The 25,134-nt window shown below is 29.2% G+C and overlaps 1 protein-coding gene and 1 long non-coding RNA gene across 2 annotated transcripts in view; one reads left to right on the plus strand and one right to left on the minus strand.

The window, feature by feature from the left end:
• Positions 1-25,134, minus strand: part of LOC133030768 (uncharacterized) — an 85,149-nt gene that overhangs the window by 58,351 nt on the left and 1,664 nt on the right. The gene's annotated exons all lie outside the window — the stretch shown is intronic.
• On the plus strand, positions 11,655-12,825 carry LOC115722662 (leucine-rich repeat extensin-like protein 1). The gene has a single exon (XM_061103630.1). The coding sequence runs from the start codon at positions 11,866-11,868 to the stop codon at positions 12,406-12,408; it is 543 nt and encodes a 180-aa protein (XP_060959613.1). The 5' UTR covers positions 11,655-11,865; the 3' UTR covers positions 12,409-12,825.

Genomic DNA, 25,134 nt, shown 5'->3' on the forward strand with positions numbered 1-25,134 from the left:
AAATTATTTTTAATAATTTTTTAACTGCATAATTATCATTAAAATAATAATAATTATTAAATGGCGTCAAAAAATTAATTAAAAATCACCAAAAAATTAATTAAAAATCACCAAAAAATTAGAAATTAAATTCTAATAATGCTGGAAAAAAGAATCGTCCAAAACGGAGTCAAGAAACTACCTCACTCTCTCTCACTCTCCGGCAGCCGCGAGTGGGCTTCGTCCCAGCAGGTTGTCTTCAACCTCCAACAGTCTCCTTAATGTTGTAAACGGGTTTGTGTGACCCGATTCAGACCCGTACGGGTCGGGATGAAATTCTGGCCAAAAAAAGTGACAAAGCGAACGGGAAAATGTGGGGTTTTGATTGATTTACAATTTCTAATAGATCTATAGTATTAATTTCATGTAAAAACGCATAAACTTAGGTAGATCTAATTTAAAACTAATCCGAAAACTAAAGAAGCGAAGTAACCCGAAAATTTGATCCAATTCGGAAATTAAACTTTTAGAAGCATTTTAAATCAATTATTGATGAGATATGCACAATCAATTTTAGATTATAATCAATAGAATTGAAAAACACAAATTAATTTCATAAAAAAAATATATAAACCCTAAAAATTTAATCTTAAAATTCTTCTAATTTACTCCATAATTTTATGCAAGTAATATATGAAAAGAAAGAGAATTCCTAAACTTTTGAGATTGAAAAATAAAATATTCAACATAAAATAATAACGAAATTAATATGTAATTGAAGAAAATTAACATATACATATTAATTGTTATACAAATTATAGGTTTTAAATCATATACAATAGGTAATCTGATACCACATGTTAGAAAAATTAATAATAAGCCCAAGATCTATTTGTACATAACATAGAACACAATAATAATATATAATGATTAGGTATGCGTACCTTATTGATCCATATCAATTATCTCAATTCGATCCACGGCAATTACTTCAATTCGATAGTGCAATACTATCAACTAAGTCTTCCTCCCTAGATCTCTAAATCAGAAACAGTTTATTTATCTGATTATCAAAAGGTATACAATTGTGATGAGACAATATGTATTTATAGAGTTAGGGAGGGGACTTAGCTACATAACCCTAGTTGGACTGGGCCTGCACATCAAAGGCTTCAGTTAACTAAAAAGCTCGCACTTTTATTTCACCTAGACTTTACACACAGATGCTAAGCCCATTAACAATTGATCACCAACAATATGGGCTAACGTAGCAAAGAACTATCCAATCAACCCAAGTTTTAATAAAACCAATAAAAGTTAATGTAAGCCCAAATGAAAAGTCTAACAATATAGTATTATGTAAATTAAGATTAATTAACACCCTAACCACATTAACAATCTCTTATCTTTATTTCTTTAATAATTTATATAGCTCAAAAGTCATTTCAATATTAGTTTCAAAAAAATTCGATAAACAAATATTTTAAGGTAAACAAAGTTAGTAATTATGTGTGCGAAATAGATATTTTAAATTATTTTAAATTTTACATGATGTCTTAAATAACTATAATATATCCACCATCACATAATAAAACTTATAATTATAATTATTCATATATGTAAAAGACTATAAATATATCTATTTTTAGGAATAATAGGTAAAAGTGACCTATAAATTATGGGTGATTTACACCCTTTAAATTGTAATTTGTTTCAGCTTTCAAAAAAAAAAATTAAAAAAATTTAGTCTAATTTTTTTTTTATAATCATGTACGTTTTAGTTATTTAAGACACCTTGTAAAATTTTAAGAAATTCAAAAAAATAGTAATATTCAACCAATTTATTTCACACGCTAAAATAAAAGAATCACGTGTGTAATAAGTTTGAACCTTATAATCTATGTGTGTTAATTTTTTTTTAATTTTTTTTTTAAATTTTACAGAATATTTTGAATAACTATAAAAGCCCACTAATGTACCAAAATTTCCATAAATTATAGTGTTTAGTAAAACTACAACCGTCTTAAAACATGTTCAATACATTTATTTTCCCTTTGGTGCTGATATTTTGATTTCTTTTTTCTTTTTCTTTTTCTTTTTCAAAATAACTGATATTTTGATTTCCAACTACGCAATACATACAAAAATCATTTGATCAGTCAAATGTAATCAATAATTATAACGGTCACATAAAAACTGACCAATGAAACCTTCTTAGTCGAAATATTATTATATCATCGGATGATCAAATTGTCATTAATTAGAAAAAAAAGGATCAAAAGTTTATTAATAAAAAATTATAATAATTTGAAAATAATTGGACAAAGGGTCACTATACATGCCATGTGGGGCTGAGAATTAAGCAAAGTTGGTTCCAAAATTCTCTTCACATAAATGATAAGGGGAAGAATATATAAGAGCATCTCTAGTATCTCTAATACAATAGAACCTCTATCTAAGAATACACTTGAGACCAAGTAAATTATATTTTAATTGGGAGGTTATAATTAAATAGAGTTACACTAGAAAAAAAAAATTAAAAAATCAAAAAATATCAATGTAACAATAATAACAATAAATAATCATTAATACTATATCATAATAGAAATATTTTAGAGTAAATATAATTTCATACATGTATTATAATTTAAAATAAAATTATTAATTTTACATAAATAAATTTATAAAATACATGTATATATTTTATTAAGATGTAATTATTCTTATATAGAGGTATACTTTGTTAATACGGGACTTAAAAAATGTATAACTAATTACAATTTAGAGGTTATTCTTATTTATAACTGGCCCAAATCGGGACTTGATTTTTTTATAACAAATTAGAGGTTATTCTTGAATAAAGTATTCTTAAATAGAGGTTCTACAGTAGTAACATTCTTTAAGAATGTTAAAACACTATAAAAAATCTTAGTTTTAGTTACAACAAAATTTGTAACTAAAAGTAAAAAAATTGTGACTAATTATAAATTATTATTCCTATGTTGTGACTAAAAGGTCCGTGACTAAAGGTATTAGTCACAAAAATTACAATTTGTTGTGACTAAATATATTTTTAATCACAATACTTGTTGTGACTAAAACTAAATTAGTGACAATTTGTGTCTAAATGCTATGTTTTAGTTACAAATAATTTTTTGTTGTGACTAAAAGTCACATTTAGTCACAAAAAATCTATGTTGTGACTAAAAAGTTATCACTAAAAGTAGTAGTTTTTTGTAGTGAAAATCTCAACATCATTTAAAAATATAAAATTTTATTTTATCTCTCTTCCACATCATTTTTATCACTCTTACTTCCAAAATCACTCCAATATATAACACTCTTCAAAAATACTATAATTATAATCTCACACATTATTATTTATTTTTTAGCAACAATAATTTTTTAGTTTTAATTTTTTTATTAAAAAAATAATGATAGCATGTTACTGTACATCATTCACACATATTCCTAAACTAGTATTCTTTTTCCTACAATGGTATAACATCTCAATATTTTACCACTTCATATATCCATCTAAGCAAGCATCCCTTACTTTTTTTTATCATTAGAAATGCTCTAATAGGCTATACATAATGTATTGGAAACCTTTCCTAATTTTAATATTCAAATAGTTTTAATTTTAATTTAATTTATTTTTTTATATGATAGTATTTATTATTATAGTTACATAATATTTTTTTTTTTTTAAAAAAAAAGAAATTTAAACAATATGTAGCACATTTATCTTTTTTAAATTATACCATGTGAAAAAAAAAAACCTTTTAATTAAAACTCTAATTTTTTATTATAAATTATTTTAATTTTTTTAAAATTTATAAGATGTTCTAAATAATTATAATATATATTAGAATAATTTGTGATATAAGTACTTAAATTTAACTTCCAGTTGTAAATAAATACTTTAGTTTAATTTTTGGCAGTAATAATACTTAAAAGTTATAATTTTAGAAATTTTGTATGTACCTAAGTGTTAAGAAAATTGTTACGTGGGAATTTCTGGTTGATCCAAGCCATTAAATTTTTATTTGTTAAAAAAAATTAGTTTAAATATGTTAATAAGAAAATGATATGTGGATAATGATTTGACATTTAACTGTTAGTCTACGAGTTACAAAAATATAACTTATGTATTATATATTACTGTCAAAAATTAAATTTAAATATTTATTTACAATTAATAATTAAATTTAATTATTTATACTGTAAATTAATTTACATATTATTATATAAAAAAAATAAAAACTATAATAGTTGAGATATCAAAAATACAAAAAAAGTAGATGGATATATCTATTTTTAGGAATGCATCATAACGTATATATTGTATTTTTTGAAGGAAGTATATATGTATTAATTGTATATATATATATATAATGCATTTTGGCCACCATGGTTATGGCCTTGTCCGATTTATGGGTTTGGGTCCACAGTCTTGTTTGGTTGTAGAGCTACACATTATGATTCTTTAAAGCAATATTAACTTTCAAAGTTGTATTATATATATAAGCTCAATCATAAATAGTTAAAGGCACCAATACATTTTCAATTGGTGTCATCTCTTTCTATTGTCATATAACAAAAAGTTGGTGATCCATTCATTCAGACTTTATTTGTTATCACTATATATATCCACCTCATGAACTCATAATTCATTTCTAAATATATATTATAACATATATAATATTAATAATGAGATAAAAAATATATTACTAGTTTTATATAAATTTAAGTGTTTGAGTTTAATTTCTTTGTAGTGTGAATTAATATTTTTATAAGATGAACCTATGTTCCATTATTTTAGGACCAAGATTATCTGCCTTTATTATGTTCCAAAAGTATGAACTTAATGCATCTTGATCATCGATGCAATTTTTATTGAGTGAGAAAATCTAAACTCAAAACAAATAAAATTTTAAAATATCATTAAAAAAAAATATCCAGTAATCACTACAAGAAAATGTGTAGTTCGAATTTTTTTCACTTAATAGGTGTGTTTGGTTGAAAGTGATTATAAAATAAAAATAAAAAATAATCACTTTTAATTTTTATTTCTTTATTTTGGTTGCATTTTAAATTATTAGAGTATCATTTAAAAATAAGATATAAAATAACATTTCAAAGCAAAATAATATTATTTTTTATGTACATTAATTTTTTTTAATATAATTCTATTCTTATTTTGTTTTCTTTTCAATTCATCCCTAAACTAAAGGTACGAAGCTTTAGTTCTCAATAATAGGAATAGAGAAATGTATGGGCTAGTTTTTTTTTTTTTTTTGAGTATAAATAAAATGTTGGTTTTGATTCTGTACATGAGATTAATTAGGGTGCACAAACGAATTTTTTGATGTAAATTGTTATTATTTTTGTCTATTATATATAGGTACCCACCACATATATAATCATTCTTGAAAAGAAATTTTGATAAAGGTTATGGAGAGTTGAAGCTTACCTTGGATATTACAGAAAAGAAAAAAGGTTATAAGCAAAAGAATGAGTAAAGTCTAAGATTCTCTTAATTAATTATTAACTTTAATATTATTAAGAGCAACTTTGGCATATAATTATTTCTCACTTTTAAAGTTAACCGTGCATATATGTTATACTTTTAATTTAATTTTTCACTGATGAATCGGTGATTATTTTAAAGTAATCCTATGTAAAAGCATGTAAAAAATTAACATAATTAATTAAATCCCCTAAAAGAAATTTTGCACAATCAAATTTACTATTGGAAAATAACTTAATGACTGTACATAACATAAATCAAACTAGACCCAAAAGAATAAAAACACAAAATCATCATTAAATAACAATTAAGCATAAAATGATGAGATATATACAAGGTGTAACTGAATCAAATGATTCTATTTTTTTCTTTTATATTCATTATATATAAACGTACGATTATATGTGCTACACAAATTAATTGTATAATTTATCAACTAACTTAAAGCAAAATCAATGTGATTATATTCGTATGATCTACTATAAACTAAATTAAAATAGAAATGAAGAAAAAAAAAAAAGTGGGGGATATTGGCTTTTTTGTTGTTGCTCTTTTTGGACATTTATTAAGAGGAAAAGTTTAAATTGACAATTGGGACAATGAATTATTGAATGTTAGAGAGTGAAAGAACCCCACACATAGAGAGATAAGTGGTGTACTATTTTTTATATTGTGATTTTCTTATTGCCTCTTTCTCACCACTGAAACAGCCTGGAAAGTAGACTAAAAGTTCTCTTCTTTCATGGAATAAAAATCTGGTTTCAGTTTTAATTTACATGGAAATTTCAAAAAAAATATATAAATATATTAGGGATAATACATTTTGAGTCAAAACTATAGGACCATTCTCTCTTCAATAGTTTGATTTGATCAATTATTCTATTCCTTTCTTTCTCTCTCTCTCTCTTTTTTTTTTTTTTAAATTTATGTATATAACTAGAGTTGTAATCTAAATTATAATTCAATTGCAAATATGTCTATTTAGATAAAATATCAATTACATGCACACCACGTGGGAGTGTAAGTGGGCCGGATTAGATTTGATCCGGATATGATCCAACCTGATCTAGATCATATAAGGATTTGCCTTGTCCCCTCTCGTCTCACTAAAATTAGATGCTCGAATCGGATTAAATCCAACTTGACTTATTCGAATCGAATCTGATCTGAGTCGACTTTTTTTTTTTTAAGAATTTTAATGTTATATTTAAACTCATAATTTTATATTCATTCTAATTTTGTATTAATATTATTTATTGACATGTATAATAGATTGTGTAAAGATAATATATTTTCAATAAACTCGACTTCAACACCAATTACGGGGAGGAAATTACATTGTATACCCACTTTACATTGTTTTTTAATTTTTACCTCCATTTTCATATTTTTTTAGATATATCCACTTTCATAGATGGTGTCCCCATTAGACCCCTTAGGTTATGTAAATTATATGCAATACTTAAGTCAATACTTAAGTATAGAGTGAAAATATATTAGGCAATCTACTAAAAAAAGTATGTATAATTTAATAAAAAAAATAATATGAGAGTATTTTTGATTAATTTATATAAAAAAGAAGTATTTTTCAACTTATCCCAACTACAGGTCTGGGATTCAGGTTCGGATTCCAGGTCCAACTAAATGAATCTTTTTAACAGGCTTAGCACCACACACAAAAGTAAGACGATTCCAAATAAGTTTACAATCTATCTCGAAAGTGAAATTTAGAGAATAAATTAATTTTGAAATGGGTAAACAAGTTTATTTAATACCTATAAACTTTGTAAAAGTAAAATAATACTGATTACATGTGAAAAAAGTGACTTAAAAAAAATCTGATAGAAACAAGGGAAATAATATCTAGGAACATTATGGAATTAATGAGCTTAAATATTTGAGACAATGCTAGAAATAGAAGATTTTTCACTAGAAAAACCTTTACGTGGCCAGCCCACTTTTTTTCATCATAAGCATTGTATCCCTAAATAATTTATTACTACTGTGATTTAAAACTAATCAGGAAATGATGGAAGCAGCCACGGTAAGCTGGAAGCTATGGTCGGTCAGAAATTATGTTTTGAGAAAGAGTAGAACCTGTAGTTTTGCTATATGGAGGTGGTTCGGTGAGTTAGAGTTGTTCTTGATTAATGGAATAATGCTCAATTACAAAAAAATGGGTGCATTGTTAGTTAATGATATTAACATTGTTAGTGAGTAATTAATGGAGAAAACTAATGTGGCATACGGTCAAGGTGAATTTTAGTGAGTTAGGGAGAGAATGTTGTGGTTGTAAATAGGGTAAATATCATTTTGGAATCTGTGTTTTGCAAAAGTTATAGATTGAACTCTGTGTTTTGTTAAATGACAAAATGGATCCTGTATTTTCTAAAATAGTAAAAATAAGATCCTGAGCTTAATTTTTGATAACTTTTTTTTTAATACAACCAACTTGAAGACAATGCTTAATACGAACAGATACAAAAAATGTAAACAGTTTTGTTATATAGTACTTTTAGATCGGATTATAATTAAACTTTATTTTGATAAAAAATTAATTCAGGATCCTATTTGTACTATTTTTGAAAATACAGGGACGTCTATTTTATCATTTAACAAAAAATAAGGTCCAATTAATAACTTTTGTAAAACAGAGGGTCCAAAATAGTATTTAAAGTATAATTGTGTGGCCAAAAGTAGAGAAAAGAAATAGAAGAGGAATCCACGTGGGGAGGTTGCGTGTTGATTACGTGTTCAGTTTAACTGGAACTTGAGTTCACTGTTAATTACTTCCCAATCTGAATCTTCCACGTGTGAATCTCCCTTCTTCCGGTCAACGCCTCATTTTTTTGACTTTTCTACTCTTACATAATTCTTCTAAAATACTTTCACCGTTACTTACCTAACTACCTACTCATACTATACTATTATTACCTCTATTAAAGAATCCCACCCACAAAAACATACCTCCACTCTTGGCATCGAAATGGGTTCACATAGGCGGACCTAAGTAAAGGTTAGGAGGCAGAAGGAAAAAAAAAAGTAGCATCTATTTTAATTTCTTTTTTGATAGGTAAAGTAACTTTCAATGATAGAGCAAATAGGTCCAAATTACAATTACAATAACTGAATTGAAAAGCCACTAAGGCTAGTTTAGTGGTGAGAAATGGATGGGAAAAAGGGAGAGGTAATGGGTTCGAACCCAGAACCTTTAAGCTATTAAGTTAATATATGATTGTAAAATACTATTACGTTACACTCAAAAAAAAAAAAAAACTGATTTGAAAATAGATCATTCCAAATAATCTCTCTATTTAAGCCTAATGATTTCTTAACTAGATTATGTGCTAATATATTATCATTCCTTGAAATGTAGTTTAAGGAAACATTAAGAAATAAAATAAAGAATTTGTCATGCACCAATTGAATATGATCCGAACTGTTCTTCCATTTATGCTTGATCTTGTTAACTAAAATTTGACAAACTAATTCCATTGCTTTTATTGGAAAGTGTACAACTACACACCAAGAGAAGGCTGCTTGTAACGCTTTGGCTTAACCATAGATGGGAGTTGAGGCACCTGTAAAATGAGAACACAACCCTGCTACAATAGCTCCATTACTATCAATGACAATAGCTACAACACCTGTTTTCAAAACTTAGACATCAAGGGAAGCATCCACTTTCAGCTTAAACATCCCAAGAGAAGGTAATCTAGCCATGCCAAGCTCTTGCCGGTGAACATCAAACTAGGGGAGCTAGAGGGACTCAATGGATTTTGTTGAAAGCCTTGGTTCTGAAACTCCCTATATTCTTGCAAAAGATTAGATAAAAAATGCTCCACATCCACAAAGGTTTAGGGTAGGCTTATTGAAGACACAATTGTTTCTTTGGTTCCACACCATCCAGCAAATAACAGGCATGAGAGGAAGTTGATCATTATTCAAGTTGTCAAAAGCTCTTAACAAAAAGTCCTTAATAATTTATAGTATTTTTATATTATGTTTTATCAAATCTTAAAAAATTTAGAAACTCAAGTATATAATAAAAATTTTAAGTTGATGTCGTTTATTAATATTAAATAATATATAAATTATTATTTTTTTTAAAAAAATAAAATATTTAATAATTATTTATTTTACTATAATTAATTTATTTTAAATATTTTAAGTTTTTTAATGTATAATTATAAATAATTAAATATGATTTTAGTACAAAAAAATGATTATAGTATTTTAATCAAAACAGCTTTTCTAAAAGTTGAGTTGGAGTAACTTTAGCTTTAATTTAGCTGTAGCTTCTCTAAAAATTCTTTTAAAAGTTATTTTTTTTACTACTTATTACCAAACACATTTTTATCACAGCTTTTTTAAAAAATAGCTTTTAGCTTTTCCAAAAGTTTTGCCAAACGGGCCCTTAGTAGGTTGCCTTTGAATTTTTGAAGCCTCTTGGTTCCAATGGCCAAAGCTTGATGCCTTTAGACTTTTAAGTTTTCGAAATTGCTTGTTGAATCTTAAAAGTGTGGAACTGCAAATTCTTTTTCTTAGATGTCAATATTTTAAAAGTTTCTTTCGTGGCGCTTGTAAATTTTGGTGAGTTAATATTACACGGAGGGACCATTAGCTTGTTCCCGAATCGCCATATAGGAATCGCAGAGCTTAACTCCCTTCCACATGTTTCCTGATTAGTTGCCTTAAGCAAAATGCTATAACAATTTTTCTATCATTTAGATTTAGTGAGGGAAGGGGCTAAGTTTTTCGCGGGGAACAAGACTGGACATGTATTAATGCTTAGACTGTGCTTTTCAAATACATACTAATAAAGTTGGCTTAGCATTACAATAGGTTTTTCTACAATTTGTGATAAGAGAGTTGCTGGAAACACGAGGGACTTCAGGCAAAGCTTCTTTTTCCCACTTTTTGTAGAAAACCTATCAATACGGTCAAGACCGAAACAAGAATGCAATAAATTTCAGGTGATGTTCCCTTCTTAGGGAAAAGACTGAAAACATATTGGTTGTGCATTACTATCCTTGTTTAGTAGTAGGGCTTTATCCATTTATGGTACGTAGGATATTTTAGTCTTGTTTCTTTTTAGGACATTAGAAGAATTTTAATTGGTTCAAAGCATATGTTTGTGTTAGTAGCATTACTATCCTTATTTATGTTCAAATTTAGGAGATTTTTTTATTTTTATTGGCCTGTGATTTATGATGAGATTGTTTGTTATGATTGTTATAGCTATGATTGATCGTTTAATTTTTTTTTTATTTTAGATTAAATAATAAGGTCGTTATCACCCAATTTTTATTAGAAAAAATTTATAATAGTTATTGATAATGTAATTTATCACAACACTGTCGACTTATTAGAGCATCTCCAATAGTAATATTTTGGAGAATGCTTGATGAGGTGGAAAGCTTATGTGACAAAATATAGAGATACTATACCATTGGAGATAAAGGAATGCTATTCTTGAAATTTGTATTAATACCACACAATGGCATTGATGCTATATTTTTTTATACAATAAAATATTAAAAGTGCAATATATATATATAGTAATTTAATAAAGAAAAAAAGTGATATGATAATTATAGCATTTTTAAAAGGTATTATACCATTGGAGTGTTTTTAAAAGTAAAGGTGACAAAAATGATGTGGAAGAAAAATAAAATAAAATATTATATGTTGGATGATGTTCAAATAATGCTACGATTAGAGATGCTTTTAGTATCTTAATTAAAGGTGTCATTAAAATTTTCATTCGTATTTTGTAAATAGTATGATTTGCTGTCTCATATTCGTATTCGTATTTTCATTCATTTGAGTGATATATCATGGTTAATAGAGGTATCGTCTGATTTGCCTAACAAAAATTTCCATTATTCTCACAAAAAGATTACAATATACAAAATGTATACATGAAATGACCAAATTATCCTCACGTTGGCCACTGTTTTATGCGTGATCCAATGTGGCTGTTTCCATGTTTAAGAAAAAGTAGAAGGCGTCGGTGTAAAATGAAAAAGCCTCTTTCGTACTTTCACCTCTATTCCACTCCACTCCACCACACCTCACCTCTAATCACTTTTTCACCTCTTTTTTTCAAAAAAATAAATAAATAAATAAACAAATAAAAAGAAAAAGACTACGTTTCATTATTCATTTCATATATAAACCATCAACTCAATTCACTCTCTCTCAATTTTCTCATATATTTTTATATATATATAAACACGCTCTCTCTCTCTCTCTCTCTCTCTCTCTCTCTCTCTATCTGTCTGTACAGAAATAAATACTCACAGAAACCCATTACCACTCTTCACCTCTTTCATCTTCTTTCTTCTTTGATGATCGGTTATCATATACCCAAAATGGAAAAAACCCGTTTCTTCTCTCAATTCCTGACACTCAATCTACTTCTTCTCACTGCCATGGCCACGCCTGGACCAACCACCACAATCAATACCACATCTAAAGAACAGAAAGAATGCACAATGTGCACCGCTTGCGAAAACCCATGCGGCACACCAACCCAATCGCCGCCACCTCCCTCTCCTCCGCCGCCGTCGCCATCTTCTTCCTCCTCCAACTGTCCTCCGCCTCCCTCTCAGCCTAGCTCCGGCGGAACTTACTACTACTCCCCTCCCCCTCCGGCGACCCAAGAAGGCGGCGGCGGAAATAACGGCGGAGGAGGAGGGTATTACTATCCACCGCCAAACGACAAGAATTATCCAACTCCACCGCCTCCGAATCCGATCGTTCCTTACTTTCCTTTTTACTATTATAGCCCTCCGCCGCCGTCGGCGAATAACAGTACCTTCAACTCTGCTCCCATAATTTCTCTTCTCATTACTGCTACTGTTATCTTTGTTGGTCGCTGTTTGTTTTGAAGGAAAATTTATATTTATAAATTAAATATATATATATATATATTAGAATAATGTGGCAGATTCGCAGATCTAAAAAGAAAAACACGATTGGAAAAGTTGGGAAAGAAAGAAAGAGAGAAGAAGCTTCGAGGTGAAATTACGGAAATACCCTTCTTGTTTAAACTATAGTTGGGTTACTTCTGTGCCTTTGTTCAGTTATTCTTACCAGAAATATAGGAAGGAAGATAGTTTGGCAGATCTTAATGTAAGCACATGTACTTTTTCTTTCTTTTTCTTTTTATTTTATTTTTAAAGCTGTAATTTTGTTCTGTAATTTGTTGACAATTTGTACGTAGATTATCATTATTATTATGGTAATTATTATAATTAATTACAATTAAGATGAGAATAAATGAAAGCTTAAGTCATTTTTCTTTATATGTGCTTTGCTTTTTTATGTTTACTAATTATTAAACGACAATTATTGTTGGAGCCAATTGTCAAAACGACATTAATTGTAGGAGCCCATAATGAGAAGAGTAAAGAAGAGTGAGTTAGTGAGTGAGTCAGCAAAGGTGTTTGTTTTTGGGTATTGATGGGTCTTAGGGGTCACTAAAGAAAGGGTTGAAAAATATCACTTCATGGCCCCATTTCCAATTGTGCTTTTTTCATTTGTGTCGTATATATTGAATATTTGGTATCTTGAGTTGATAAAAGTGGTCCTTGGGTTTTATATTTTTGTATTGAAGTCATTGAAAAATTAGCAAACAAATTCTAAGCTTATGCTGTTAATTATTAGCATAATGAGTTTAATTCGAATACTTTATATCAAATTCAATAATTATGCTAAAAATAGTAGAATAAAAAAAGGAAAAAGCAACACCCCAATTACTGTTTCTTCTTGTTCCTTTCAATTAACTTTTTTTAGTTTGTTGTTTTTGGTTGGTGAATGCTGGATAAGCATTGAATCTATCCCAATTAAAACTTGCTAAACAGTGTTATATTAATTAATTAATTGTCCATTATTTTTATAGGTCACTCAATCACAGGTCACAATACTACAAAATGTGTGATTTGGAATCTCATGTATGTGTTTCTTTGTGAAATAATAATTTTGGGGGATTTTTGTATCTGGTGACATAGTAATTTATGAATAATTTAACTAACCTAACTGTATCATGTACACTATTTCCTTTACTAGTCAGAATCAAATGATGCCTATGAATAAAAATTAGAGTGACACCAGAGATGGTCCTATTTCTTTTTCTACATCAATCATTGTGATAGTATTTTTAACTATACACTTGTAAAATGGAATCATGTGACTCTTTATGACTGATTAATAACACTGTAATAACAATTTATATGATGAAGTGTGTAATTGTTAAAAGAAATATGTAAAATCTATCTATATATTAGTAATATATGAATATGGTGTGGTGTTCAATTAATATATATCACAAATATCTCTTAATAATCAACTATGTATGTCACCATGTTGAGAAACCAAAAGAAAAAGAGAACACACACAACAAAATATTCTAACTTTCTATACATGAACAAGTAAAGTAATAATGCCATCAAATATAAAGTTTTCTTTTGCCTCTCTTTCTATCGTTCATTTTTTCAATTTGTTAAAATGATTATTTATATAATTATTTTACTATTATATGTTAAAGGATGCCGACAATATATTGGTATCATCTCGTTATTAATGTGATGAGTATCAAATTTTACATAATATTTAATCAATTGAAAAATAAGTGCTAAAATTTTGAAGGCATCTCCTCAAATAACCTTGATCATCATTAATACTTAATAGTAAATTTTGAAGGCATCTCCTCAAATAACAAGATTATTGACCACCAACCATTTCGTTGTAAGTAGAGTAGAGTTACCATTGGTGGCATGTGCATCTCATCTTTGTAAAAGAGTTATTGTTATTTGATATTTTAAGGTACTTAATACTACATCAATATAATATTTTATAATTGATTAGCGATTTTTAATATTATTTATTATATTAAAACATGAGAGTTAATATTAAAATATATAGCAGTATAATACATTTTGTGATGTTTGATAAGTATTTTTTTAGTATTTATCTAATCTCAATTATAATAGCATATATATACAAATATTTTTTCTCCTACTGCTGATATTGACCCTTTAAAGTGGCGGTACTGTTGTTTACATCTCTATTATAAATATAATATTATTAGTAAGTATTAGCCATTATAAAATAACGTTTTATAAATAATTAGTAAAATATTTTATAATAATCATTAAATTATATAAGATTCAATATTTAATTTTATTGAATGTGATAATTTAAATATTATACATTATAAGTGTCTTAGTATTTGTCATTAATAATTTGTAAATAAATTTAAGAATCACTAATACGATTTGGCTTTAATGTACTTATAATTTGTGTCACATGTAATGATATTAATTATTAGGGGGAAAGAAGGTAAAGTAGAGAGTAGAGGTTAGTAGGAGGAGGTATAATTGGCACGTGTGATAGGAAAAAAATGTGAAAGTGAAAAAGGAAGAAGGAATAAGAAATGAGATACATATTGGTATGGAGGACAGAGGAGAAGGCACAAGTGGCCAGACAAGGTAACAACATTACTTAGCTGTATGGCACGTATTCTCATATCCACACCTTCTGGGCTCCACTCCAGTCAACCTTGGGTAAAGAGAAGAGAAATGTGAAAGAGTACCAGTGGTGCCTAGCATCCTCATATGTGTTAATATCGTTGTTGGTTCAACTAAGTATCGGGTCCCACATAATTTAATATAATAGTTTTTAAAGAGTATCACTAGTCAATCGCAATGCGACATATCAAAAAAGTGTTAGGCACTACTGATATCTAATAGCAATGCTATAAAGAGAACACAGTATCCCTCTTTATCTTATTATTATTATTTTCTTTTAATATTTTACATAAATCATATTATCTCTTCTATCTTACAATTAAGGCTTATGACCTTATAATAATAATAAAATGAAGGGCTCATGATACAGACACACATTGTTTTGGGGCTATATTATAAATTATTCGGTCAGAAGAGTTAAGGAAAGACACCAGTTACAGCTGAAGTCGCCTTCTGTTTTGTACATATATATATACATGTATAATAATGTGTATAATGACATGTTTTTAAATCATTAATAATGGAATTATCTTATTGGATTATTATACTAAAATGTCTTTCTCAATTTTCACTTTAATTTTGGACTCTTTGGATTAATGTTGACAAGATTACATGTTATTTTTATTCAAGTTAATTAGTCAATGCCTATACGTATTATAGGTAGGTTGCATGTGTTATTGACAATAAATAACATTTTTTATGTGTGTGGATATATGAAATACTTGCATCAAATTAAATGAATTTTTTTGAATGGTATAGTAAATATAAGAATCACTTATGTCAATAATATTTATGTAGCCAGTTGCGTAAATGATTCCTCATGAAAAAACAAGTAGTGTACGATGGTTAATTTAAAAAAATTAGTATTTTCTCAGCTAAAAAATGAGTGAGGTAAATGCATTAGTTTATATAGCCAAAAGACTAAGATACAGAAAATCACAAGGGCCATTACGATAACAACACGTGTAAAGTTTGTTACAACAAATGAAAAAAGAACTGAATTCAACATGGCACATAAATAAAGGAATAAAGTCGTTACCAAATATCTTGGAAAATTTGGTAAAAGACTAAGACCCTTAGTCCATTTTCTTCATTTCTTACCTCCACCCCACAAGCAATAGGGTGATTCTATCAGTCCAAACTTGTCGATTAGAAATTTAAATCTACCATGTGAAAGTCTTTTTGTCAGGCAATCCGTAATTTGATCGTGCGAAGGAGTGTATTGAACATCAAGTTACTTCTGTAATACCTTCTCTCTTACGAAATGCACATCAAGTTCTATGTGCTTTGTGCGAGCGTGATAAACCGAATTAAATGCAAGTGCACAAGCGTTCATATTGTCACATTATATAATTGAGGTAGTTGGTTGGTGACTTAAACTTCATTTCCTGCAGTAGCTCTTGAAGCCAAGCTATCTCAGCTTCTAAATGTGCAAGATATCTATATTCGGACTCGGTACTTGATCTAGCAACCACCATTTGTTTCTTGGATGACCAAGAAATAAGTGACTCTCCAAAAAATACACGATAGTCAGATATACAGATTTGCAATCATTAGACAACACGCTCAGTTGGCGCCTGAGAAGCCTTAAAGAGTCAAATTGTCACTTGGTGTTAAGTGGAGCTCGTGATGCATTGTGCCTTTGAGGTATTTAAGTACCCTTTTTGTAGTACCGCTCCCTACTCGATATGGCGTTGTGACCAGGCCATCCACCTAAATGCTAGGCGATGAGCTAGCTGATCCCTGGTAGGCCTATCACACCGAACACTCCTACCAGTCCTCCTGCCTTAATCTGATCGAGTCTCTTGGAAAAGATAGAGGACGGGGAAGATATCCACGGTTCAGCTGGTCCCCATGCTCGAGGACTCGGGGGTTAACAGTCTCCTCCATAACATGGTCAATCCCAACCTCGGAAAGATGACCAAAGTTGTTCAAAGGCCGCCCGACCTCATCATATATGTTTATTTGTAAATATTCGTAAAATTGTTTAGAACTATATAATTATATTTTTTTTACATATTTTTTATAATATTATATATTTACTTGCATATAAATAAAAATTGGCTTACAAAATTTTATTTTTTAATAGATTTTAATTACTATACGTAGCATTAATTCAATTACCAAACAACCCGGAAATAATAGGGAAATTTACATGGTATACTAACTTTTGCTAATTTTTTACAAAAATACTGTCAGGCGGTATTTTTTACTTTTTTACTGTATTTTTTTTATAAGTTTCATACTGCAATATACTGTGTTAAGTTTTCACTGGTGTTTTGTAGTTGTTCTACAGTTGTTTTGAGTTGTTCTGCTTTGTGTTTTACTGGTGTTTTATAAAAACACAGTATTTTTGAAAACTTTTCCGTGTGACAGTATTTTTGTAAAAAATAACCCAAATTACAGTATTTTTGTAAATTTCCAAATAATATGGCACCTGTTGGAGGGTGTGTTTTGGGCTTCTCCGTGGGCTAATTCAGGCAAACAGCACCTAAGTCCAATTGAAAGGGCACTTTAATTTTGAACTGAATTGGGCCTGTAAAGCTCGTCACCTTATGGCCCAGATTACTGAAAACTAATTCATTCTTGAGTCGGGAATATGGACCTGGGTTGGAGCAATTGATTTCCAGTTAAATGGAATAATGACAATAATAGTTGAATATCATAATCAAGATTACTCAAGCTGTCAATTTCTAAAATGTTTAAAAAAACTAGTAGTAAATAAATACCCCAATATCAAGTCTTTCAGTAACAAATAATTTTTCTTAAAAAAAAAAAAAACTATAGCAAGTAAAGTTTATTATTCAAGTGTGAGGACAGTATTTAGTGTTTGAGTTTTATATTTTATTTTTTTTCTTAGTTATTTACTTAGGGAAATTTGATTTTTTATGCTTACATTTAGTTTAAAAAATTTTCCTAAACAAATAATAATTAATATTTATAAGATATGACAATTTTTATGATATCCCTAAAATACCTCCCATTTAGACCATCGGACCCCACATCGAACACAATCGGACCCCATATCGAATCACCCATCGGACCACCATCGAACTACTATCTATTTTTTTTATTTTTTATCTTTTATGTTTTTGCACTAAAAAAAAGTATGGGAAATTTGAGAGGGGTATTTTTGGATTCTAAATAAAGTGGTCATATATTTTCAATGGTGATACGTATTAGTTTAGAGATAAAATATTAGGTATATGTAAGTATAGAAAATTAAATTTCCTTTTACTGTAAATGATTTAAGAAACGAGTATAAACTAAAATAAAATCACGGTACATTATCCAATTTCTATATATAAGTTTTAATGATAAAATTGATGATTTAATTTAAATAATAAATAGATTTTTTTTTTCATATTTATTACATGTTACAACATTCGATCCACATTACATTATAGGCTATAGCACATAAATAGTAAATCTTAAGTAAGATAGAGAATCGAACTTCCTTACCGTGAGAACATTTCTTTGAGAGGACAATTGCACCAATATACACATATTTATATATACAAATACAATGATTAATGATAAATAGAATTATTAGCCAGTTTTAGTAAAATACAGTCAAAGTGTTACTCTGTTATTTCATTGATTATTCTTGAAATGAATTACATCAGTATTTGTACAGAAGATACAAGCTGCTGAAAATAGTTACTAACTTGTAACTAAAATGACAAATAATACCAACTAACTAATCAGCTAGACTAAGCTTAAGCTTAAACCAAATCATTATTTTAGATTATTATTAGATCGTGTAATGTATTCCTTTCTCAATTTTCTCCAGTCTCTCTATATACCTTAATCACGTGCACTACGTGTGGGACCCATAAGTTTTGCAAGTAAACATGTTAGTCAAAGAAAGTACAAAGAAGAAGAATATACTCTTTTATTCTCTTTTAATTAAGGACAAATAAACATGCCAAAATAAAATTTATATAGAATAATATTATAAACCAAAATTAATTGTTATGTATTCTTACCCTAGGCCTAAATGGTAGCACTGTTAGTTTTACAATGGTTCTTAACTTTAGGGTCACTATCTTTTACTTGTATGCATGGTACATTTTGAGATTCATGTAAAAGTCCTAAAACTAAGTAATAATCATAGCGCGGATCATTATAGCTGTAATTATGTGTCGATTGAGTTGACTCAGTTCGTAATAATATGAGTTGTGTCGTGTCTAATGTGAATATTTTAAAAAAAATAAATAGGGCACGACTTTAAATTTATATTTTTGTATGGGATAAGTTGAAAAAAACCTTTTTTATTAATCTATTAACTAAATTTACCTATAATTTTTTTTAATTGAAACATACCTCCTTTTATATGTATTGTACACAAAATGCCCTGACATAAGGGAGTCACAAGGAGAGTATCTTGAAGTGAAAGGAGCAAAATTAGTACAATATTTTAAAAAAAAGGTAAAAGCAATAGACTTTAAAAAAAAAAATGGTAAAAATAAAAGAGTACAATATAAAAAATGTATAGTCTAATTTCCTCTTTTTGTATCATACTTGGACTCATATCGTGCTTTATTTGGACTGATTTGTTTTTCATAAATAGATCAGCTTGTTTTCTTATATGGACTCAAATTAAGACTCCACTTTTCTAGTATTTTTTTAGGTTAATTAGGATTTTTACTCCATGAACTTTGACATGTATCAAATCATGCCCCCTGAACTATTGAGATTGTTGGATTTAAGGACTTTTGTTTAATTTTAGTAAAAAAAGTCTAACATGGATGAAAGTTCAGGGGGCATGATTTAGTACATGTCAAAGTTCGAGGGGCATGATTTGGTAGATATCAAAGTCTGGAGAGCATGGTTTAGTACATAAACAATCATTGAAATAGTAAAATTGAATGAAATTAGACAAAAGTCCTTAAATCTAACAATCTCAACAGTTCAAGGAAAATTTTTAACGGCTAAAAAAATTCAGGGAGCATGATTTGGTACATGTCAAAATTCGTGAAGTAAAAATCCTTATTAGCTTTTTTTTTTAATAATTGATAAGTTAATCACTAAATTATATGTATTTTTTATAATTCTAATTATTTTTATTATATAATTTTTCAACAATATTTTACACATTACTATATATAAAAATTATTTTAGAATTATTAAAATTTAAATATTTATTAATAAATATATATACATATTATTTTTATTATTATTATCTAATTATAAGAATTTTTAACGTTTTGTGATTTTGGGATAATTTATTCGTACTTATGTGTTATATTTTTAGGTTTGTCTTATCGTATCGTGTTTAAGCTCATTTTTTTCGTGACGTGTTATATCAATTTGTAGCATCATGCCGTGTCATACTAAAATTTATATTTTTTAATGACAAGTCGTGTTGATACCTTCCGGACTCATTACATGTCACACCCCATATTTACTGTACAGCTCTAGCGTGGAACTGTGGATGATCTTTGAAAAATAGAAAAAAAAAAAAAAAAATCATATTGTAGATGAGGATCTCACTTGAAGGCATTTCTGAAGGTTATTTTCTAAATATTTTTATTAAAGAAAAAATATTTTTTTTATATATAATATAATCTATGAAACCAGTTGTTAAAAAGGAAAAAAAAAACAAAAAAAAAATCTATGATAAGAGAAAATGTTAAGATATAAATAAGAAATAAAAATAAAAAACCAAAAGTTTTGAACCCCACGAGGTGCTGTATCACATTATTACAATCAATGACAAGCCTCTCAAATCAAATAAAAATTTAGTTGTAGAAATTTTGCTTTTTTCAAGAAGAATTACTAACACTAAACAATTTAACTATAAAAATTAATTTTAAAAATATTTAACTATAAATATATATATTGGGACTCCAAAAATAAAAGTAATTTTTTTTTTTCAAATTTTATTTTTAGAAAACAAAAATATGTTCTATAATCACTTTTGTTTTTCACTTTTAAAAATAAAAAATAAAAGTATCTTCTATAAATTTCATGTTTATTTACTTTATTGATTTTATTTAAGTCAGGTCCGTATTTGAGGCTAAGATCGGGTTTGGGTCTGGTTAAGGCTAGGATTAGGGTTGGGTCCAGGTTTAGAGTCGAGGCGAAGGTTTGGGTTTGGGGCCAGGTCCAGGTCCGGGGTCAGGGTCTGGGGTCCGGGTAAGAGGCTGGGGTCCGATTTCAATTTCGAGTCCTGGTCCAGGGTTAGGGTCGGGGTACGGGGTTCGGGACCGAGTCCGAGTCCGGGGCTAGGGTTGGGGTCAGGGGACGGGTGCGGGTTTAGGGTTTGGATCTGGGTTCAGGATTCAGGGTTCTGGGTCCGGGATTCGAATTCGGGTCGGGCTTGGGTCTGGGTCCAGGTTTCCATTCGGGCCTGGAGCCGTGGTCCGCGGTTGGGGTCAAGGTCGGGGTCTGAGTCCATGTCCAGGGTTTGGGTTGAGATCGGGATCGGGGTCCAGGTGTGGGTCTAAGGTTCGGGTCTGGGGTCCGAGTTCCAAGTTCAGGTCCGGGTCGGGGTTCGAAACTGGGTATGGGTTTGGGTCCGGATCGGGGTTCAAAATTGGGTTTGGGTTCGGGTTCAGGTCGGGGTCTGGAATTGGGTTCGGGGTCCAAGTCTGGGTCGGGGTTTGGGTTCAGGATCTGGGTACAGGTTTTAAGGTTTAGGTTTGGGTCAGAGTCCAAAATATTGATTAAAAAAAAAGTGTTTGAAAATTTTTTGAAAGTGACTTTATAAGAAGCAGAAAGTGAGAGAGAAAGAATGAAGAAGATGAAAGAGGCTCACACGAAAGTGATGAGCTCTACCACTTTATATAGAGGATTCAATATGAGAAGTTTGTTACTATAGCTGGCACTAAGCTCAACAAAGGACAAAGTTAGTTACAACAAAATCACTGAAAACTATACTCACTGATTTTTAATTTACTGTATCCTAGTATCCTCCTTCAAGTTACACTTGGGCACCTAAGTGTTAACTTGCCCCTTAAGTAGATGAATTGAGTGATGGCAGAGGTTTGGTGAGAACATCTTCTATTTGATAATGTGTGTCCACATATCGAACATCAAACTTGCTTTCTAGCACTTTGTCTCGAACAAAATAGAGGTCTATCTCTGTGTTTTGTACACGGGTGATAGACAAGATTCAATGCAAGAGAGCCAGCACCAAGATTGTCACACCATAATATAGGACATTGAGGAAGAATGACTGAGATCTTAGTTAGAAGAGATTGGATCCAACCTAATTCAGAAGTGGCAAGGGCAAGAGCGCGATGCTCAGATCTATACTTGATCGACCTTTCGACACTTTGCTTTTTGGAGCACCAATTGATGAAATTTTGACCAAGAAACACACACTAGCCTAAAGTCATTTTTTTGTCATCATAGCTACCAGCCCAATTAAAAGTCAAGGTGAGAGGCAGGAAAAAAGGAGAGACCAAGTTGAGTGGTTCCTATGAGATCAAATTCAGCTACATACGAAGCATACTCAATGCAAAAGGAAGGTGATGAAGAATAAAGAAACTTTAACATCCAATCGATCACAAATTTAGAATAATATCAAGAATTGATAATTTTGAGTTTTAAATTTACCTGAATTAGAAATTTGAATTGTTGTAATAAACTTTGAATGTGAAATTAATAATTATAGTTGAGATTTAAATGGTTGGAAAGCTTTTTTTTTTTTTTTTGAAGGAATCCAAGGTTTTCCTAAATTGTTGAAATACTTGCATACTTGAATCAATTTTGGGCTCGTTTTAAAATGTTGTATTAGATCGTATTGTATTGTATTATATTATATTATATTGAATTAAATTATATATCATATTTTTATGTAATAATATGTTAAATTTTGATTTATACTAAAATATTATATATTTAGATACTTATATATAAAAATTAATACCACATATAGTTTTACATAAAAATATTGCATAAAATACAATTCAATATAATACTATACAATACAATACATTGTAATAAGGCCTACCAAACGAAGAATAAATCATAATTTTTTTTTATTTTTTTCATTTGAATTTGTTAGGAGAGATAGATGGCTAATTTTTATGGTTAATAGCTTCGACAATGGTTGTCGAAAAAGTTGTTTGAGCCAAAGGAGACGATCGACAATGTCATTCTCTCAAACCATAATAATTTTTTCTATCTTCTGTTGAAATCGCACTTTTTCATTTATACAAAGCAGACGATATGTAGTTTTGCAAAAAAGAAAAAAAGTATATTGTATAAATGATTCAATTAATAGTTAACGTATTTGTGATAAAATAAAAAATCAACTACAACTGTATAAGTGAAAAAAGCCTTATAAATAAAATATAATTCTAAAATAATATTTATCTTTTCACCAACAATAAATAATGTTGCACACAACATTAAAGAATATTATTTTGAATTGACGTGACATCTTTTAAATGGGTCATATATTAAACTGTTAAAATTGATTATTGAATAATTTTTGCTATGTACCAACTAACTGGAAGGCCATGCAATGCAGATCGTGTTGTTGCTATTAAAGACTTTGTTTATATATTTCGGGCACTAGTAGCGCCTACAGTACCTCTAAATATGTTGTTTTACGATTAGTTAGTAATATTTTTTATAAATTATTATATTAAATTATATGAAACTCAATAATTAATTAAAACAATAATTATATTGACACATAAAAAAATATTATACACTACTAGCATATAATTCATTTCTCAGCATTATGAGTTATCCATGTTTAGAGTTCTTGGAAGAATTGGGTTTTGGTTTTGGAGGTGGGTGAGTTTAATAGTGGCGGCTTTACTTATTATGTGTCTACACAAATTTATATTTATATCAATTTCGAAGAGGAGAAAATAATAAATTTAATTTATGTCCTTTTGTAGAGAATACCAAATAACCACATATAAAGGTATGCCTGTAAGCCGAAAAATAAATTCAATGCCAATCACCTTTTAGGTAAGGTAGAGATTTAGTTTAGATTTCTTACTTCAATGACCAAAGAAAAAAAAAGTATGACAATCTTTATTGTGCCAATAAATGTCCATGAGGCAAGAACAATTTTTTTTTAGTTTATAGTGATTTTTAGCCAAGCAACTTCTCTTGCTTGGTACTTCATCAAAAAGAAAAAAAAAACTTCTCTTGCTTGCTCCATATTAATCAATACTTAGTTTTTATGGTAAGTTCTTTCACAATTTATTTTTATGGAAAATAAGTATTATTTTAAAATATAAAACAATATAGTAATTCTGTAATAAATTTATTTATAATTATTTGTAATAATTATATTAATGTTTTTTTTAACGATAAAAACTCGTCAACTAACTCAAGGCTAGAAAATCGAAACTTGAAAACAAGACTTAGAACGAAAATAAAAATATAAAAATTCAAAAAGCTAAAAAAAAAATATTCAGAGCAACGATGGAAGAAGAGAAATGTTTGTATTTCTTGGAGTGAAAGTGAAGTGTTACAATAATTTTCTAACTCTTTCTCATATTTGAGAAAGGGATATTATAGGCTCTAATGACCTAGGATACATTGGTGGTTCCAAGGGACATGGTGACATCCATGGTCTACAGGTTGCAGGTTGCAGATGGTGATCTTACGCATGTACCTTTGTCTGGTGTCAGGTGGTCTCGAGTTGCAAGGGTAGTAGTTTTTCTGCATTCTTGGTCAGGATGTTAGGCCTCGCATGTGTGGTGCTTCCACTATTTGTACATGCTTGTCATCATAACTTGTAGGAGGTGTGGTTGTACTCCCTTTGCATGCACACTTCATCCTTTACATGCATGCCTCGTCCTCGTGATCGTGCCTCCGCTACATTCGTCTTAAACTCTTGGGAAAACTTCACTAAGCTTTTTTGTGTCATCGGGAAGGGCATTATCGAGTGAGTTATCCTTTTGAATGACGAGTGACAAGGCCTTGAGCATGCCGAGTGACATGCAAACTTGGCACATGGCCTAGTGACTTGCATTGTCCATGGTCGAGTGACTTTCATGTTGCATGGCCAGGGGATGTGCTAGCTTGTCACATGACCGAGTGACTTACATTGTCCATGGCTGAGCAACCTAGTTGAAATCATGGTTGAGTGACATAGTTAAAACCATG

The sequence above is a fragment of the Cannabis sativa genome, chromosome 9 (genome assembly GCF_029168945.1).
Source record: "Cannabis sativa cultivar Pink pepper isolate KNU-18-1 chromosome 9, ASM2916894v1, whole genome shotgun sequence".
Classification (NCBI taxonomy): Eukaryota; Viridiplantae; Streptophyta; class Magnoliopsida; order Rosales; family Cannabaceae; genus Cannabis; species Cannabis sativa.

What these genes read in the sequence shown, in the direction of transcription:
- LOC115722662 (XM_061103630.1), top strand. Translation starts at nt 11,866, where the DNA reads ATGATCGGTTATCATATACCCAAAATGGAAAAAACCCGTTTCTTCTCT.